We start from the raw sequence: 20,617 nt of genomic DNA on the forward strand, positions 1-20,617 counted from the left end.
ACTTTCCTGAGTGTCAACAGTATAACACTGTTAGTCTGACCCCAGAGTAATAATGAATACACATCATGTATTATGAATACTTCTAGCAATGAGGTGTTTATATTTGTCTCGGTACTAGTACTAGTAAACAAGGTACACAGAGAACATTGATCGATATCAGTGTTCATTTAAAATGAAGAGGAGTTATTTAAATGCATTAGTTGATGCATAGTAGTTCCATCTGTTGACAATATGTTTTTGGTAATTCGTTTTAAGTAGCTTTATGAAGGTAATCCCCAACTTTGCAGTTAGAGAAGTTATGACTTAATCTGAAGTGTACAATGTATTTGGAAGTACATGTACATTGTTTTTGAATGAGAAATGTTTCTTGCATCCCAGGTAACCATTACGGAACTCCAAAGCCACCTAAGGAAGCTTCAGCAGGCTTGAAAAAGTCCAGTTCTACCGGTGATCTACGACCCGGGTCCCACCCTTCATCAGAGGGCAAGAGGAAACGTAACCAGTCCAATGTGGAAAGCCCCAAAAGCACCATCAATGGGAGAGCAGGTGATGAGAAGGAGGTGGTAGAGAGGAAAAGAAGTGATTCCATCACCATGGCGACGGAGCAGCAGGATCTTGGCCCGCTGCCCGACAACTGGGAGGTGGCGTACACCGACAATAATGAGATGTATTTTATCGAGTAAGTGCTTTGTTTAGTGTGACCGATCCTAGGGCTCACGCAGGAATATGACTAATAGACCTTGTCAGCTGGTATTTTACTGATGGGATTGGTGCTGACATTTTCATTGTGAATTCACGCCTGGCTTCCTCAGCAAGGTATTCATGGGATTTCATAGTGATAACTCAATTAGGATTAGGATGGAGAAACTGGCATATTTCACCCCAACTTTCTATTTGATATGCAAGCCCATCACTCTCTGGGCCAAACTTGTTAAGATTTCCTTCGCAGTCCCTTATCAGTGATTATACTGTTACAGGTATGCATTCTGAGGCCATGGAAAGTTGAGTTTATGGATGGCATCTGCTCATGCATTAATTTTGGCCTGATTTCATTCCCCTCCAGCATGAGAAGAAAATGCCAAGTATAAGAAAGTATGCAGTGAAGTTTTTTTGCAAAACATCCGAGATGCCTTAACACTAAGTGTGGTAACCTTTCGAGTAGTAATCCTGGGCTACCACATCCTTGTAACTTTCTACACTTGTTGAATACAGGATTGAGGAATAAAAGACCTGAAGATTTTGGCATCTTTTTACTTTTTATTAGATTTGGAGTCTGCAGTGTCATCAAACAATTTTCATGCTGTGGCCCATTGAATAAGATTGTTATTGAAACTCAGCTCAGTTTGTTGCATGTGAATGACATGAAGGAACTTCCAAAAGATCAAACTACTATGATAGTATGAATAATTGAAAAGTTAAGATAGTAGAGACTTACAGATTGAATGAATGGTAACCAATTGTAGTGACAGGGGTATGATGCATGTTAATTTTGAATATGTACTGTTTTGTATTCATTGTTACGTATGACCATGTCATATCTAGTTTTATCAACATTAATCTATTGATTACAGTCAGATATAAAACATAATAGCCTTATTTCAATAAGCAAGTAACGTTATATATCTTATGTCATAAGATTCATATGTCTTAATTAAGGTTCCCAACTAATACATAATGACAAAACTGAAGGCAGGTAGGATTGATAAAGAAAAAGAATAATACTATAGAAATGATTGAACACCGCAGTGTTGACGTGCAACAAGGAAAACGTACAACAGTTAGTTCACAGGAAAGTAATTCAAGCCAACTAGGCCTGATCTCGAAAAATAGAAAGTAATATCATTTTTATGATTAGAAGCTGCCTAATATAATACTTTTGGTCATCTTCTTCTTCAGAATATATTTGCAGCCTCTCTGCAGTAGAATAAATATCTGTTAGTATTGACAAACTGTTTAGGCATGACCCCATTTTAAGACTCCTTTCTTTGGTCCTGCAGCCACAACACAGGGACGACCCACTGGGACGACCCACGGCTCCAGGAGGGGGGGCAGGATGGGGGTCAGCAAAATGTGCCAAACCAGGGAGAGGATGCAGAAGACGGTAAGTGCCACAGGTCAAACAAACATGGGAAAATACAGTCTGTTTCAATTTTTGGGCAAGCAGTAATAATTCCTGTTCATTTCCTCTTGAATTTGAACATAAGTATTACAAGCATATATGCACAGGAAATATATCACTAAGATGAAAATGTATTATTAACGCTACACTGTAGTGTAGAGTGACTGACAGATAACCCCCTTTTCATGAATAATTTATTCCTCCAAAAGTCTCCAAGTGAAAACACAATTGTAGAATTTGTGGCACAGTCTGTAGTGGGTTACCCTTCTCCTAAAATGGTTGACCTACCAAAGGGTTGGCTGCTTTAAGTGTATCCCAAGGTGATGATAACTAGGAACATGACCCTATTTGCATGTTCTTGGGCTAGTTGGCTCCAGAGGGATAGCTATTTCCATGTGTAAGCTTTTTAAAGTTGACTGCTCCAGCATTTTACAATGTTCAACATTGGGCAATATCTTAAGGATTCAGGTAATACTTATCTAGGTTGTTTTTACCACGTCGTTCTTCTTTGAATTGATATACCAAATTTGCAGTTCAGAAAATGTGTCTTTTGTTTTGGTAACCATTCATTTGCATTTACCAGTAATGAAAATTGATTTGTCAATTTTTCTGAGGAAGAGACATCCTTTCTTGGTTTGAAGGCTAGTTATACCACTTTAACCGGTGCACTATTCTCCTTGACAATTACTAATGTTGTTACATATATATGTGTTAGCTATTTCCATGTGTAAGCTTTTTAAAGTTGACTGCTCCAGCATTTTACAATGGCCAACATTCGGCAATATCTTCAGGATTCAGGTAATGCTCATCCAGGTTTGGCACAGTTTCCTACTTTAATATACCAAATTTGCAGTTCAAAAAACTTATCAAATTTTCTGAGGAAGAGACATTCTTTCTTGGTTTGAAGGCTAGTTATACAGTTTACTGGTGAACTATTCTCCTTGACAATAACAAATGTTGTTAATATTCCAGAGCTGCTGCCATATGGCTGGGAGAGGATAGACGATCCACACTACGGCACTTACTACGTCGAGTAAGTATTACCCTTCTTCTTTGATGCCCACCCCATCAAGATATCAAAAGAGCCTGTCAACGGAACAACATAAAATGAAACCAGTGTTATGAATGCTAGAAGTTACTTGGTATTCCTAAGGCTTGCTTCCCCGATTAAGGTCACTGTAGGACAAACTTAGTCCCAAGTTCCTGCTGCCTGGGACTCAAGTAGTGACATCCACACTGGCCCATGTCAGGTGAGTTGGTGTAGCTATGGATATCAGTAAAGACAGGCATCCTGCAAAATACTCCTCAATAGCATAGGTAGCCAATAGGGCAGTAAAAAGTAATGTCAGTGCATGAAACCTTTCTTCCGCTCGTAAAATTCCACACTGGCCGCATTAGATTGCGAGGCTTTCAGTAACGTAGGAGTAATGTTAAAGCTAATGTTGGCATGCTGCTACTGATAACGGCCATGCTCTTTTGAACAATTCTGATGACATCAGCGGATTTCTCCACTCGGAAAACATTTTCCTCCAAGGAAGAATGGTGCATAAGAGTGGAGGAGAAATAATTTTACAGCCAGTGAATGCATGCAGCCTTCCTTGCCGAATGATAAAAGTTGTACGTGAGTTACGCAGCGTTGCCGTCGGTTCGGCTCGACCGTGTCTTCCCAGCACACCTGGGATCTGGCAGTGTGCTGATCCATCATCCGTCACACCCACACTGCTATTGGCTTTCTAATCCGTAATCCCATGAAAAAGAGGCGGCTTAAGAAGGCTTTTCCTGAAGTAATATTGCACAGGAAAGAGTCCTTGGGTCAAGGGAATTATGCTGCAGATAGATTGGAGTGCGCTGTGACAGCTGCAAATACCAAAGGTGCTTGGATAAGGATATTATACAGCAGGAGATCCAGCCTGGTGGGTGCTGCAGTACCATACAGCATCAGCTGGTCGTCTCTCTTCATGTAAAATCTTACCCCAGAGGACTGCACACTAAGTATCGTGAAGCCTGTATAAGCTGGCAATTTCTTCTGTTTGACAACTGGACTGCCTCTAATTTACTTTACTGATCTGAAGCTCCCAGGTTGTAGCATGTGTTTGATGGCTATGTACTGTATCAAATTTGTCACTGAATGTTTTGTGATTGGCATTTATCCTACCAATGATTTTGTAACTTGGTAGAGTAGGCAGCTCAGGTCAGTGACGCCTTGCTCCCATTCTGTAATAACCCTGACTGAGCCTGCAGGAATCACTATTTCAGACAGTAGAGAGCAGGTTGCAGACATGCCTATATGTATAGCCTAACAGTAGACACACACAGATCTTTCACCAAACTCATGATAATAATAATATATATACAGTAATCCACAAGATGGACTGGAAGGCTTGAAACTTTAAAACTTCTGATATCGACTCATCCAACATGAACAATCAATCGTCCCTCCTAGCTAAACCTTATTTTAAGGTAAGATATTCTTCATTCCTTTGAAGTAACACAGAACGCTGGGAAGAATACACAACGAGGACGGCCTGAAAGCTTTCGCTCTCCTTACCATTCTGACGGACTAGACCAGAGTTATGACTCTAACCTTGCCCTCAGGGTGCACCGATGTGTTTTCTTTCCCCTTGGCTCATTGTGTATACCATAACTCATATCATCATGAGTATCCGGTGTCAGGAGTCCTTCCCTTGTGGACTGTAAGGTCTTGCACTTATTCTGCAAAGCTCCGATGTAGATTAATGCCTTAGGCTAGGAGTGAATGTGGTTTTGTACTGAGTTGGAGACATGATAAAGTTGAAGTTTATAACTTAAGTTATGATCAGATATATAGATGATGGTCCACAAAGACAAGAGCAAACCAAAGGCAAGGTTTCATGACATATGTGGCTACACTGGGAACTACAGCAATGCTGCATATACAGTAGTTTGAAACTTTGAAATAAGGTTTTCCTAGCCTGATTAAATCTCGCTTAAAGCAGCCCGCTAAACATCCGCCGGCCAGTTACAGGCCTGGACACGCGGGGAGGGGCCGTTACAGCCCTGGACAGCGGAGTTTGTGTTACACAGACTAAGGTTTTCCTTTCTGTTATTCTGTAGAAATGGTGACCAATATGAAATGTGGATCCTTTAACTTGTTGATCCCTTTGACACAATTTCCTCAGTCCACGGCTGTTGTACTTGTATACATTTGTATTACTGGGATCTTGAGGTTTCTTAAAGTTAAATATGTTTGTCAGCTTCAGTCTTTAAAGTGGGTTTAGATGCTAAGTGATTGTTGACACTTGTAACTTTTAGAACTTGAGACACTGGTACACACTCACCAAACCCTTAGTATAACTGCTAAAGTAAAGTGACAAACTAAGTAGGTAATATCTATTCTGCAAACAGCACATATGTATTATTCTACTGTTTACAGAGATTTTATTTCTGAAACCCTTTTCTTCGCTTATGTCTCAGTCACATTCGTCTTTGGGTGTCATGAAATTTTCAGCCAGACTGTGACAGAATGACAAGGATCTAAGATGTCCTTTTCAGTAACAAGGCAGCTAAATTTTGGATGACACATGCATAACCATTCCGAGAATGCCCCCAGTTTTTGATCGTACAACGATCGTACGATAAATATGACTGGGCTCTTAGGAGAGAACCACTTGAGGCAATCTGAAGAGTAATGAAACACTAAGCCTTACGAAACAAGTAATTTTCCATGGTGCAGAAAGAGCAAGTCTTCCAATTATGTTCTTAATCATGAGCAGTGGGGTAGAACATACCCAGTGCTTTAGCTGCATGCATCGGGACATTTAATCTTTTCACTCGGGTAATAAAACATACTTGCGGGCTGTGAAGCTGCATTTGAATTCTGATGCCATCTTCTACAGCCGTTTTCAGGCAGTAAAACGTGCTCTGGGTTCATCTTTCCACAGGCTGAGAAGTCTCCCAGGGCTGCTCATGCTTTTAGATCTCAGTACCAGCAACATTTATCATAGTCACTCTGTAAAGGTATGGGGAGAAGGAGTTAATAAATCATTGATGGTACGTTGTTGAGATGGCATGAATGACACTTTTTGTGTGTTTTGTTTCTGCTTTTGATTCTTGAATCAGATAAGAAGATTTTTGCTTGCGATTGAATTACTACACACAATTTATTGACAATATTATTTATGATGATACTTTTATTCAATACATTTGATGAAGTGAGTGGAAAATTAGCATAAATATACTTTTGGCTCTCAAAGAAATTCCTTAACTATGGATTATATATCAATATCAAAAAAGTTTGCATTTTTGAATTATGACTACATGCATGTAATCAGCAAAGACTGCATGATTATACAACCTGCAGTATTATTGTGTTAGGCTGTTTCTGTTGTTATCACCAAGGAGGTTAAAATCCTTGTTATCACAGACCAAAGTAGCCAAACCTACAAACAATGGCCCCTACTCCAAATAGATCATTTTCTCCTGAAAAGTAAGTCCAATGGGCTACAAAGGTCGTGGCATCACCAAGAAGATATATGGGGGGATAAGAAGCTGACAATAGCACCCAAGGCCAGGTGGATCCATTCTGCTGACCTGTTGTGTACCTGGATGGAACAGTGTATCCAGGGATTTAAACAAATGGCTTGTCCTGCGATAATATATCTGTCTTTGCCCTCGGTCCTGCTGTAGTGTGGAGGTTCCTGTACAAGTGTTTCAGAACTGACCATAATTAATGGCCTGGTCTGCTGGGACGTTCCCACCCTTGATTGTTCCCAATTATGCTCCCCTGATTTTCCTCACAGGTGATTACCCAGATTATTAGGGGGCAAGTCATTTTCCCTTGATTTAAATCCTCCCCCCAGGTAGGTACGTGTCCCTCATAAATTCAGATACTGTAGCTACTAATGGATGCCTTTGTTTTGGGCTACATTTTCTTTCAAGTGTTTTACCGTATCTCGCAAAGCAACAAAAGTACACTTTTAGCAGCTCTATGTTTCTAGGAGATAAGACCTTTGATATTTGCTGCCCAGTAAAGAGAGGTTTTTAAAGGTCAATATGATACTAAAATAGTTAAGTTCCTTTTTTTCTGATGACTGATCATTTTTGACGGTCGCTGAAGGCTACCTACTTCCCAGTATGGCCTTGAGAATGTCTGCAGTGTTGGAGACTGAAGATTTTAACATGTTGTTGTACAAACATCTTCTACAAACATTTCAGTGCCTGAAGATGGAAAGGAAATCTAACTGCCAACATGTAAAAACTTGTGGACAATTTACTGTGCATAAAATATGTATTCACAGTCTGTGTACATGGTAACAACCTCCTTATATTCTCTTCGTTCTCGTCCAGATCCAATGATCTGATCTGATTTAGAATTCCTTTGTTGCAGCTAGTTCGACAAAGATCACATAAAGTCACATTCATAGTGTAAGATTTTGAAGGCTTTTTATTGCTGAAAATATATCTGTCACCAGTACTGTCCTGTCCATTTATAAAATACACATCTCACTTCTCCACAGGTAGTGCTTATATCATTATCGTCAAGGATCTCTCAATTTGCACAATTAATGTCCACCCCTAATTCCCTAATGGGATTATGGAATCCCCACAATCCCAGCAAATAACATTTACACCTTGTGATGGATATTTATGGATCAGACTGGTTTGCAACAATATGCCATATGCATGTCTAATACACTAGGATATAGATTTTTGGTGGCAAAACTCCACACAATCTATATCCATCTGCTATCAGGCTTGGGTCACTGCTGCATAATGCAAAGATAACGATACACATGTGATGCTGAGGGTCATAAAATGTACAAAATGCACCTGTTCATGAGAATATGCTTTTTTTAAGGAACAAAAGTTGTGTTTGATTTTGATTTTGTCAGCAATTCTTCAATTTTTTTAATGCAGTATGCAAATATTGAAATAAAGATAAAACTACTGGTGGATTGCATATTACTTATTAGGCAGTATTTTAATGAGAGATTGCACAAGACATTTTTTTTATCATACGGGTATGCTTTTATCCGTGGCTGAAGATTATCAAAAAGGATTTTGATTGCACAATATCTAGGATAATAATTCCTTAAAACGTATAAGACTGTCCGTCCTTCAAACAGGAAATAACTTTGATAGACAGGACAGTTCGCTTGCGACAGTGCAGAGATATCTCAAGGCCCTTCCCCTATCTGACATTCCTGAGTGACAGCTCCGAGTTGTGTCCTTCCTTCCTGTTTGAAAAGTACAGTAGGACCACCTGGCTCCAGGAGGGATGGATTTCAACACAAGGGATGTTCAAATTAGCAGGTTTGATTTTTCATGACCTTTTGCCAAATCTGGCAATATCAACAAATCTTTTATGTCCATGTCATAGAGGTGCGCTTTTGAAAATTATTTCCTATTGGTCCTGGATTAGCTCCGCCTTCGGGGCATATAAATTACATTCTGTGACTTTGTCTATGATCATATTCATGTGACCAAAGTGTAAAGCAAATCAATACATATTATACCGTAGTATGGGTAGGTAGTTGTACTTTTAAAACCTTAAATTACCTTTAAAACACAAAAAAGATGGTTCAAGAAACATCATCCTTGTTTTTGTTTCTACCACATATTTACAGTAGAAATGCTTAGTTTTGAGCCCTGTCCTGTTTAATCAAGCCCCAGGGGACTCCCCCTGCCCTGACACCAGCCAGCCTGTCCTCACCACCTAATTCCACTGGCTTTAATAGTGCAGCCTGCAAACTGTTAGTTTTATATCCTGTTGCATCCTGATGTAAAGGACATCAGAAGGGGTTCCCTGTCTCTGGTGTTCATATCTTTTTATGGAAATAGGCTACATCTACTGATGTGTAGGTATCCTTTTGTTTCCATTCCTGTCAGTTTAGATTAATTGTTAGGCACTGTAATTTTGGATTGGATCATTGATTTTTTTCCAGTGTAGTTATGTCCTATTAACCTCCATGTAGAGTGCCCTGTAAGCCTCCCCTGCCCATCCCGTTAACAGGAGGAGTGACCTGGGGTTGCCTCGGGCCAGGCAGAATGGGCAAACTTGGTGTGGATTTGGCAAGCACAAATTAGCTCAGCCTGCTGATCACTGCATGCCAAACACGGCAGGGCCGACAAACGGCTTTGTCCAGCGTAGTGTGACTCGCCGCATGATGAAGCACTCCTCCTCACTGCCTTTTGATACATGGAAATCCAAGCCTATCCACAGGCCCTGTGCAGTGCCTCCTGACATGCTGAGGAATGTGCCGGTGCCCACACCTTGAGGTGGGCTTGTCAGGGTGAGACCATGCAGTGCTCGTGCCTGCCATGTGTTCAACGTGGTAATTTTGTTCTTCCCCCCTCTCCATGCAGTCATGTCAACCGCAGGACGCAGTACGAGAAGCCCACCATGGATGCCGACAAGATTCCCAAAGGTGAGAAATCCATCTTAGATACAGTTTCAATAGCATTCTTCTCTTCTGGGTTTTATAATTGTTGAATGTGATTAAAACAGCACAGCAGGGAGTGTTAGAACGGCCTTCGGAAAATATCTCAGCTGTATTATCATTCTACCCCGAAGCTCTTCCAGACACGAGCAAGTTTCATTTATCTTTCATCGACTCATATAACGCTGAGATGTTAGCAGGTAACGTGGCAGGCTCAGAATTCAGAAGTGCCGGCGCTGCATCACTGGGCATTCAGAATCAAAGGAGAAATTTCCTGGGAAGATCACGGAAGATGGCGGTGATAAAGGTGCTAAGTTAGTCAGCTGGGGCCTCGCAATGAAAGGTGTTTCAACTAATCATGCTCATGTAGGCAGCAGAGGGGATGCAGTCAGAAGATAAAGGCCTTTGCAAGAAAATACAGGGTGCCCTTTGCTCTCCCCACAGTTTCTATGAATCTTGCTGTGATGTTACATGTAGCATATAACATGTATGGATGCTGAACACAGCAGGTTCACGGCTGCTGAATAAAAATGACCCCCACTCTGAATGGTGTAGGGTGTAAGAATGAGTGGGTCCCAAAGCTAGAGCTACGGAGGTCAGCTTCAATATAGATGCATGAGCCTGTGAAATGCCACAGCTTTCTTATCATATCAACAGAAATGGTTCTGTCAGTCCCAGAGCTGGATGGGTTCATGCTAGAGTGAGAAGAAGAAGGCTTGGGTGACAACAAATTGACTTTTTCAGTCCTGACTTGACCTGGCCTCAGCTCAGGGAAGTCAGTCAGAACACAAGTACGCAGCTTAGGAAATATACCCTCGGAATAGAAAATTGGACAGGGGAAGTTTTTTTTTTGTATTACTCGGTGCCCAGTGCTCTTTTTTTTGTGCAGAAATCCAGCTGAACAAATCCTGATATGAACCGTTAGAACCCGTTAGAGAACAACACAAGTAAAATACTGTTTGGCAGCACACAAAAGAATTGTTATTACTGGGTTTCTGTTTCTCCCCAAGAATTCTTTGTAGGGCACTGGTCAGAATAATGTACATTTAAATGACTTGCTATTCTATTCAGAAGAGATAATAACAATACCATGCATGGGGTATTTCTCACCCTGGTGGGAAGAAATATTGGGGTTTTCAAAATTCTGTGATAGATATAAATGTTCTTTATTACTGCAATCAAAATTCAGGTCACCGCAATAAGACGGTATGTAAAGGGGAAAAGAGGATTATGGAAATCGTAGTTCCCAGTCAAACCTTCTACCACCTCTAACTTACTTTTTGGCACAGGTAAAGGTATTATTGATTGGGAAGGAAATGGTTTATTTTCCCTCAGGCTGTTCAAAAATTAGTTTTTGATGGTGCCATTGGATAGTAGATTTTGAGAGAGGTCTCTGGTAGGAAGAGATATTGACTTTGCTCAGGTTGACAGAGCAAGCATGTGTGGAGAATATTGATCTTGTGACAGGCAGTAGGGAAGGTTTGCAATGGGTGTTAATGGAGTTGGTGCAAGCTCCATACGACTTCCTGATAACCGTTCAAAATGTTCTCATTACTGGCTGCATGGTGTATGTCAATTCTGTCATTGGAATATCCATCAAAGCACTGGCAGTCAAAGTGTAGCCAAACCAAAATAAACTAGATGTAAGTGTGCTGCCAAATCAGCACAACTGCTTTTGTGAGTGTTTGTATTTGTGTGCATGTGTGTTTTATAGTTTGCATGTATATGTATGTACAGTTTAAATGACTACAAAAAATCTACTTGTAGAATACAGGTAATACTGTTGGACTGAAAAAGAATCAAAAGCTGTTCTGATAGATGTTAGTACTTTCTCCAGCTCAACTATGATTTCCATTGCCGAAGCCCCTGGGAACACAGACAGTAGTTGGCGCCCTTCACTTTTCCATGATAATAAACTGTCACTTGATTCATTGACTCCCTCCCTTGTGCCCCCTAATGTTGAGGAGATATTTCCTTGGTACATTGACACTTGACATCCTGACAACTCTACCAGACAGTCTGGCTGACTCCTGCATCGCTCACCAATCCATTAGCCCCAGCCAGGCCCAACCGTAAGCCAATGATTCCCTAGTCATTCTGGGTAACATCTCCACCAATCCCGTGGCAGCGTTCACGTAATGGTCGCCAAGGACAGGATGAGCTGATGATGAGAATGTGATTGCCACTGCTAGGATTACCTAAGATTTCACATTGACCTTGAGGCAGACTATTGAATAAGTCATGCAAGAGAAAAGCACATCAAAACATCCACATCATTACCATTCATGTAGTTACATTGTAGTTTCAGTCAGGAAAGAAACTTCTCTGAAGTACCGGTAGTAGTCATTTTGTGAAACAGTCTGGCTCAGTAAAGTTAATCTATGACATTACACTTGGACTAGACTTACAACAAGCTCATGAAAGTAGATTTGCCTATTCCATAGCTTCAAGTTGGAAGTCTACTATGAACTTCCTACTACTACTGAGTACTACATTCAAGGCAACATTACTAACTGGACAATTTTTCCCTGCAAGACTTGTTTCAGGAGAAGAATACAAATATTTTGTTTGGCATCCTCCTGTAGTAATCAACAGATACCGGAACTTCATTTTAACAGATTTTGTATGAGTTGAATACAGATATTTACTGCTGTTGTAATGGAATGTTTTTTAAAGACAGAGCCCTACAAATTTGCCTTCCATGCCAGACTACTGTAAAATTGTGCACTGTCAAAATTGAGCATTCTACAGTACACAACAGTGTACAACAGTGGGTGTGGCCGGCAGGGGCAGTACATGTTTCGGCATGTTGAAGTTTGTGTCCTAATGGAAGTGCAAACATTTCCATGTAATCCCTAACAGGCCAAAGTTCCTGGGGTGCCTGGGATGTGTCTCCTCCCATTATATATTCTGCTGTAGCTTCTGGTGTTTTTTCAAAGTCAATCCTTTCGCTGTTTTTCTGTGATAAAAGTTCAAATAAGTTGATTTGCATGACTAAAAGTCTTGAATTTCTTGCCACATCATGTAACTATCAGAAAGTCAAAGAGATGAAGGTCTGTAGTGGCCTCATAGTACAACTGGACATTTGAAATTTTCCACGTTGTCTGAACTGACCCCTTCACATGTATAATTTACACTCAAATCCCAAATGCAAAATGAATGTGGCAGTCAGATATATTTGGACGGTATTATATTGTGCCAAGGAGGTTACATAGACATAACCTCCTTGATTGTGCCTAGTTAAATTCCTCCCAGTACATCCTTATCACATGCAGCATCCCAAAATTATTACATTTGAAAGTCCTAGAGTAGAAACAACCTTGGAGATGATCATGATAGATATACATGATAAGCAGACATACTGTAATGCTCATCTATTGGGAAATTCAAAGACACAATAGCTTATATAAATAGCATGAAATGAGAAAAGTACTGATTGATCTGAGATGATGGCTATGGTTAAGCTGCAAGAGATCTGAGTCTCCAGATGTACAATATTCTGGTAATTCGTTAGGCAGGCAGTAACACGTCCATTTGTCGTTTCTTGAACTCGTAAAACTCAAGGTGACCTTAAAGTAAGGTATATAGCTACACATTAAGTAAGTGGCATATCTTAAATGCTATCTCATTGCTTGAGGAAGTTTAAGCAGCAACTGTAATATAGACTGAGTGCGTGACTCTTCAGGGTTCTATTATATGATTCAGCTTACTGGAAATAGTATTTTGTTTATATCAAAAACTAAGACCTGATAATCCCATAACCTGGCAGGAAAGTCTGAACACAATTCCCTAATCCCAGTGATGTGGAAAATTGCTTGAGTCCTGAGCCTCCTCCCGCCATTGTGGCTGCTCCTAATGCTGGGACAAATGCCGCAGGTGCCATCCCCACCGCTGAGCTACACTGTGTCTGATGTCTTGTTAACTTGGCAGGAAATTTTGATGGCTCCATTACTCAGTGCAGACAGGTCTGATTGTCGCCAGCCCTGGTTCAATTTCTGTTAGAAAATATGCAGGATCGCTGCTGTACATTTTCCTTATAGTTACACTAAACATTTCATCACTCCTCACATCTGAGGCAGCTTTTACAAATGTATTTGACCTTGACATATATAAGAAGTAAAATGCTCATTTCTTTCTGGTTACAAAGACAGAGACAGCCGTCAGATATAATTTCACAATCAGCAATGTTATGGTTGTTTTAACAGTTCATTTCTTTTGGGATGCGTGCCAGATAGTGGTAAGACAAATTTTGTAGTGTTAATGTTATGTGTATAACTGTTATGGTTACAAATGTACACAATGAAACTCCCAGTACTGATATATTCAGCCAAAACAACCCATCTTCCGAACTCATCACCAGGTATAAACCTGTTATAGGCTTTCAATAAGTGCTGGGTATTTTCAACAGCAACAGAGAAATTTTTAAAATCATGGATGTTTTCCTCAAAGCAAGCCTATACTTCAACATTCCAGTTGCGATATTGAAGGCTTTTGTAAATGTGCATGTACATTCATATGAATTTAAATTGGAATAGGACAGTAATTGGACAATCAATTAAAGAAGCTGAGGATATTATCTGCTGTACCCTAAGTCCTCGGTCTGTGTATTGATTCTCCCAGATATGGTAAGTTCCTGTCCCAGGGCTAGAAAAATGTTTTCATTACCACCTGGGCACTTCGCATCATGCATCTGTGAGGTGCATTTTGATTGGCCCTTTTGACTCCATGCCTAGCAGCATTCGCGGGTAATCCTGCACCAACTCAGGACTGATTTCCCAATAAAACAGGCCTGCATGCAACATTAACAGCAGTAGATCATAATCAGGACACCAGGGTTACACTTACAGCAGGCTGTAGGCACCTGGTACACCCCTGCTGGGCCAATGGGTACCTACCTGTCAAATATTAGGACATTCAAAGACATAGACTATAGAATTTTGTCCAAACTGAACATAAGGACTGTTATTACACAGACTGATATAACAGCGCTCAGTGTTGTCATGTTGTCAAGACCTGGTTTCATTTTTACAGGTATATTTTCAAGTGCATCAGGTTTATTGCTGCAACAGTGTAATGAGCCATATGCAGAAAGTAACCCTGAGCAAAGCCGTAAAGCATCACCCTAAGTCATGCCTGCCAATGTAAGAACGCTAATTCTGACAGATGCCCTGGCTGCCCGGTGTATTGGTGAAATGGCTGGCACTGTGTAAATGTCAGAGCTGATATACAGAGGTGCCGGTACACTTATTCCCCAGGCCTTTTAACTCCCTGTGCACCGGATACTCAGGGATGTTGTAATGCAATTCCGCGATCAGGCCATCAATGGAAATCTGTTCATCTTAACAACTTTCCACACTTTGGGAGGGATTAACCAAGGGGTACAGTAATGCATTTAGATGCATGTACGTGTATCAAGACAGTAATGTATAAAAGCATTGATTGTATTGGGACCTTCCTTTTGCCTGATTCAATTCTTGTATGGTGCGATGATTTGATATGCATTTGTAAAAACCCAGATTTTGATATTTCTATGGAGTTGCAAACTTTAAAACTGATGTGTCTTGATCACTGGGATAGGGTAAAGAAAGACAGAAAAAAGAACTCTTAAAAGATTCTAAAAAGATATTTCAAGAATATTGACCAAAGATGGAATGAAACAATATCAGAAAAGTGGCACAAATGTTTGACCAAAAGAAATGGTTGCCAACAAACATTTCTGTCCCTCAATTGATCTGGTCTGTCTATAATGTAGTTTGGATGACATCACTTAATATAAGAAATCTTGTTTTGCTTGGTGCAAATGTGATGATCGACATATTGATGTGGATGCGCAAAAGCCATGTATTGATTGGAAGTCTTGGAAGAGCATGCAGATATGATTTATGTCAACAACTTTTCAGTACGGCCTCCCAGTTAAATCATGGGGCTGACATTATGACCTTACCATTGCTTCAGTGTACCATGATGAATAATGTACTGAAAGATGTTATACATCATCATACTTATCATTTCAACGATAAGGATGTTATACATTCACTGAAGGATTTCACCAAAGTTTCAACAATGTCTTTGAAACTGCTACAAACTCATTCTTCAATATACACAGTACTCAACACAAATATTAATGTTTTTGTTGTACTGTTTGTTTTCTTTTGTTTTAAAGATGATTGTCAGTTGTTATTTGTATCATTTGACACTTGTTATTTGTATCACTAAGAAAAGTAAATGCTGCTGACCAAACCATCAGATTACAAAGTAAACTATACCACATGATGTGACAGTTGATGCAGCCCCATGATTGGCTGGGTCTGTGCCTGGCCACCACAAGAAGCAGGATGAGCTCCCTTGTCTTGCTGAACTGCCATGCTCGCCTGATTTCCTGATGATTTATCCTGTACTACTGTTGTGCTACTTTTGTACCACTGTTTGCATGTGTGACTGTGCTACCTTGCATGACCTGACTTGTTGATCTGCTGTATGTATGTCTTCCAACGATGATTACAGATGATTCCTCCACCCACCCTGCCTCCGAATCCGAGCGCACATCCCCTCCCCCTGACAATGGTAAAGATCCTGATGATTCCGAAAATTCTCCCCGTGACGATCAGTCCGATAAAGCTCCGCCTTCCGCCGGCGGCTCCGAAACCGGTCCGCCTCCCCCTGCAGGTAGACGACGTATAATCGTCATCCAATGATTCCATTTTCTTTTCTCCTTACTCCTCACATTCATACTAAAATTCCTTACAGCTCATTTTCTACTGTTTGTGTTTTATTACATCCTAACGTTACTTTTCCTGCAGCTTAACTTAACGGTTTTCCCTGGCTTGCTGTACAAATGATATGTAATATAAACTTCTCATTAGTTGGCTAAGATCAGGTACTAAGCTACTTTGCTCACACTCACCTAATCTCCCAGCAGATCATACGGTAGCATAAGATAGTATCAAAAGCTGCCAGTAGTGAAGCCAGCCTAGGAGTGTGTTTGGCTACATGGCAAATGTACACCTCTTGGCTGACTACACTCCTTGGCCAGTTTAGTATCTTATGCCATTGTAGGATCTGCTTGGAGATTAACACTCACCAGCCATCCTATATTTACAAGTTTTAATTTTAGTGCTTTCCTGTTGTAATTGATATTAAATCTTCCCTTAAATGTGCTATAGTAATTGTTACTGCTCTAACGGAGTGGAGTAAAACTCTCTTGTGTGTGACTGTTTCCGCATTTCCTGGTTGTGGACCCCGCATCCTAATCGTAGCGCATCCTCTTTAATGCAGAGGCTGAGAATGCGTCCAAAGCGTACTTCACTAGTAATCCAGATGAGCTGATGGGAGAGATGATCGAGACTCTGCTGGTGAAGAGCGAGCGAGGGTTCGGCTTCACCATCGTGGGGGGTGACGAGCCAGGGGAGTTCCTACAGGTGAAAAGTGTGGTGCCAGGTAGCCCTGCCGCTGAGGACGGCAAACTGGAAACAGGTGACTTTCAACCTCTACCTGCACACATGGATACTCAATCTTAAGGACTTAAGAATGGATTTTGATGCAAAATTCAAGCTTAACTATTTGACTTTGCCATCAATCAATGTTAGCCTTGGCATTCATGTGTCGCAAAGGCAAGTACATGTTACGCTATACTTTTTTAGAGACTTCTTGTGCCATTTCCACCTGAACCAGCAAAGAACTTAAACTTTTTATGCCATCCTTGGATGTTTGGTATATAAAGATAGTATTTAACTTAGTGCCTTGGTTTGTATTGTCTGTAAGATTCTTTACAGCAAAGTTTTATGTAACTACTGCATTTAGCCCATATGGGCAAGGTCATGCAAATATCATTGTCATTGTCATTGTAATAAACCATTGGTATTGTCTTGACAGCAGTATTGTATTATCTTGGCATTGCAACATGCATACTTAATGTTTGCCCTCTCCTCTTCAGGTGACGTGATAGTGTTTGTGAACGACACCTGTGTCCTGGGCTACACCCACAGTGACGTGGTGGGACTCTTCCAGACCATCCCGCCAGGTCAGAGGGTACGCCTGGAGTGCCGCAGGGGCTACCCTCTGCCCTTTGACCCGGATGACCCCAACACAAACGTTGTGACTTCTGTTGCCATAGCAATGCCCACCACCAGCACGGTGGACAGTCTAGTATCTAGGTACAATGGGGACCAGCCGGACAGACTGCCGTTCACCCCGCCGCAGCGCCCCACCCAACCCTTACACACCGTACAGTCATCCTTCTCAAAATCCATGCCAGACATTTCCGCTCGACCCAGGCATCAGCACGAGAGGTCGCTGACCCCGGAGCCGGGTCCCCATCCCAACCGGGCCTCCACCGGGTACTTTTACGAGGATGGCGTGAGTTTACGCCCCGAGGAGTTAAAACCGGAGTACGTTACGGTCCACATAGTGAAGGGAGATCGCGGATTCGGCTTCACTATTGCTGACAGTGCGTATGGACAGCGCGTGAAACAGATTCTGGACGAGCCGCGGTGTAAGAACCTGTGTGTCGGAGATGTGTTGGTGGAGATCAACGGCACAGATGTGCGGCAGTGCACACACAACGAGCTGGTGGGGATTCTTAAGGAGTGCACCAAGGGCAAGGAGACGACCATTATTGTGCAGAGGGGAGGTGAGCAAATATATGTTTTGATGTTGTTTTTGCTTCATGGTAACAAAGAACTTTGTATGCAGTGGAAAGAGTAAAAATATGTCCATATATTCCTTCTTCGACAGACTATATAGGCAGTATAAGTTGTTTTGAAGCATCATACCAAGTGTTGCCTGTCACAAATCAATAAAGGTCTTACGGGTAGTGATAAGTTCACCAGATGATTACTTCTAAGTGCTCAGTGCCTTCCGTCATTGTTAATCCAGTTAGTATGGAAATAATGATTTTATACATTTTATATCAAATAGATATTTACTTAAGAAATCAAAGCAGCTCAATCTTACTCAACTTTTATGAGATGCCTGCTCCTGTAAGATGCCACCTACCTTTTAGTGCGGGAACTGCAGTTCTTGCAGGATGTAAAGGTCAACCGAGGATATTAATGAAAATTAGCAGGTGTGACCTGCTGTCTGCAGGCTATGAATAAACAAATGGAATATTACAAAAGGAAGTTAATAGAATTTGTGGTTTGGTATGTAATATGTTGTGTTTTTTGCTCTTATCAAGCCTTTGATTGTTGTTAACATCCATCAGGGTTTGGATTCCAGATGTAAGAAAGAAAATACCATGGAACAGTTGCTACTTATAAGTCATAATATAACATTAGCCAAAATGTGTCCTGCCTGACTTTGGTGAAGATAGAGTTTGCAAGTCTAATTCATTAACAGGACATCTGTTCATAAACCTTCAGTATGTTTTGGTTTCATTGTGAGGCAGCAGGGAAAGGGTTCAAAGCACAAGATTTCAATAGGAAAATAGTATGCTCAAAACTGGTCTTACTCTTAGCAAAAGAAGTGGTTTCACTATTTGTCATCTTACTCATGGCTTCAGTTTTCATATCACTGGCCCATTTCATGACCCAGGAATATTTTATCTTCCTGGCAGCGAGACCTTTCCATATACCTACATTACGTTAATCGTGAGCCCTCTCCTATTACACACAAGCCGTATGTTCCTCCTCCCCACATGTCTTACGGCAGACCAATCATGCCCAGGTCCTAGCCTTCGTAACGTAGGCTTTCAAAGGCTTATTAGGCTCACAAGCCTTGCTTTTTGATGTCAGGCACTGGCTGCAGTTTGCGGCCTGTAGTTTGAGCTTTCTCTTTATGCCCCCTGAGGGATAGATTAAATTTTCTCTGAGGATTGTAATATCACGGATGAGAGCTGTGCAGCTGTTGGTGACTGAAAACTGGGGGTCAGACAATCACCCAACTTTCTCTGCCATTTATGTTCAAGGAATCCTACAGCTGCAGGGGAAAGGCAAGAAGGGGACGCCGTCCAAACAGCCGATCCTTCCCATGGCTCAGGACGGGCTTCTGGGGCGACGGGCTGCCGACTACGGGTACCAAGGGCCGCCGTCTCACCTGCGGGCTGCCGACCTGGCGGAAAATGGCAGACAAGGTGAGTCAAATGGAGACACTGTGGAGATATAGCTGTAGAGAATAACACATTGGCATGCATGGTAGCTGTGTCTGATATGCAAGTTGGTATGGTATGATTTGTCTCAAGGCATGCTAAGTTCTCTTTCTCAAAACATCGAAAAAGAATTTTAATTGAGGTTGGTAGCCAGGTAAGCATAACACCATCTCAAATTACTGGTACCCTAATTATTGTACATTAGAACACACCACAAATGGGAGGACTGCAGTGAATAATCACCACAAACAGCATTTGCTTTTGTGATGAAGCTTTTGCGTTGTTAGTTAAAACTGCCTGGAGCTTCAGTACTTCAGATATTTTGGTTTCACAAGAAGAGTTGGAATCCGTTTGTACATTCTGGGTAAAAGTGGAGCTAATTTGCAGCCATGATTGTTTTTGACAGCTGCCATCAGTGAGGAATGTCACCAATCCTAGACATTCACTTATTAAACCCTGGGGGTGGCAGGACATATAGTACAGCTGCTCTTAACTGGCAAATTCTTCATGTTGGTTGGGATACGCACCATATTTCTGTATGCCATATGTTTGTTTCCTCTAGCAAGGCACTTTGATGCCTGTCCCACAAAACTAGGGCACACCTACACATGTGCCCTGCAGGCATTTCTATCTAATTACACCCAGGTTCCTTTCTTCTATTGCTTCAAAGCAGTAAATTGGATTTCCATGTTTTTGTTGTTGCCTGTTTAGCGCTAGTGAATTAACCAATTTGGGTTCATGCAATCAACCTGTAAAAAAATGAAGCTGTTACAACAACTAGTGAAATTGGTAACTAGTACCCATGTAGAAATGCAATGTTTGCCAATGCCAAAATATATTTCAATGACTATGTACCACATGGTAGACTGAAGACAACTTGTTATTTCATTTCTAAATGGACTAATTAGTCTGTGTAGTAAGGTGTATTGGAGTGATTGTGTTGCGTGGTGATCTTACGTGTGTGTCATGAAATGCATAATTGATGAAATACAGAGG

The 20,617-nt window shown here is 41.2% G+C and overlaps 1 protein-coding gene across 6 annotated transcripts in view; it reads left to right on the forward strand.

Moving 5' to 3' along the window:
- The window catches only part of LOC118416552 (membrane-associated guanylate kinase, WW and PDZ domain-containing protein 1-like), a 77,715-nt gene that overhangs the window by 43,197 nt on the left and 13,901 nt on the right, over positions 1–20,617 (forward strand). For 5 of the 6 annotated variants that reach the window (XM_035821685.1, XM_035821686.1, XM_035821689.1 and 2 more), the window contains 8 exons: positions 379–679; positions 1,998–2,101; positions 3,092–3,152; positions 9,464–9,525; positions 16,042–16,203; positions 16,813–17,010; positions 17,471–18,166; positions 19,442–19,606. In XM_035821685.1, the coding sequence (XP_035677578.1) occupies positions 379–679; positions 1,998–2,101; positions 3,092–3,152; positions 9,464–9,525; positions 16,042–16,203; positions 16,813–17,010; positions 17,471–18,166; positions 19,442–19,606 (1,749 nt within the window). The remainder of the gene's footprint in view (positions 1–378; positions 680–1,997; positions 2,102–3,091; positions 3,153–9,463; positions 9,526–16,041; positions 16,204–16,812; positions 17,011–17,470; positions 18,167–19,441; positions 19,607–20,617) is intronic. The other variant, XM_035821688.1, reaches the window with a different exon arrangement.

The sequence above is a fragment of the Branchiostoma floridae genome, chromosome 5 (assembly GCF_000003815.2).
Source record: "Branchiostoma floridae strain S238N-H82 chromosome 5, Bfl_VNyyK, whole genome shotgun sequence".
NCBI classification, from domain to species: Eukaryota; Metazoa; Chordata; class Leptocardii; order Amphioxiformes; family Branchiostomatidae; genus Branchiostoma; species Branchiostoma floridae.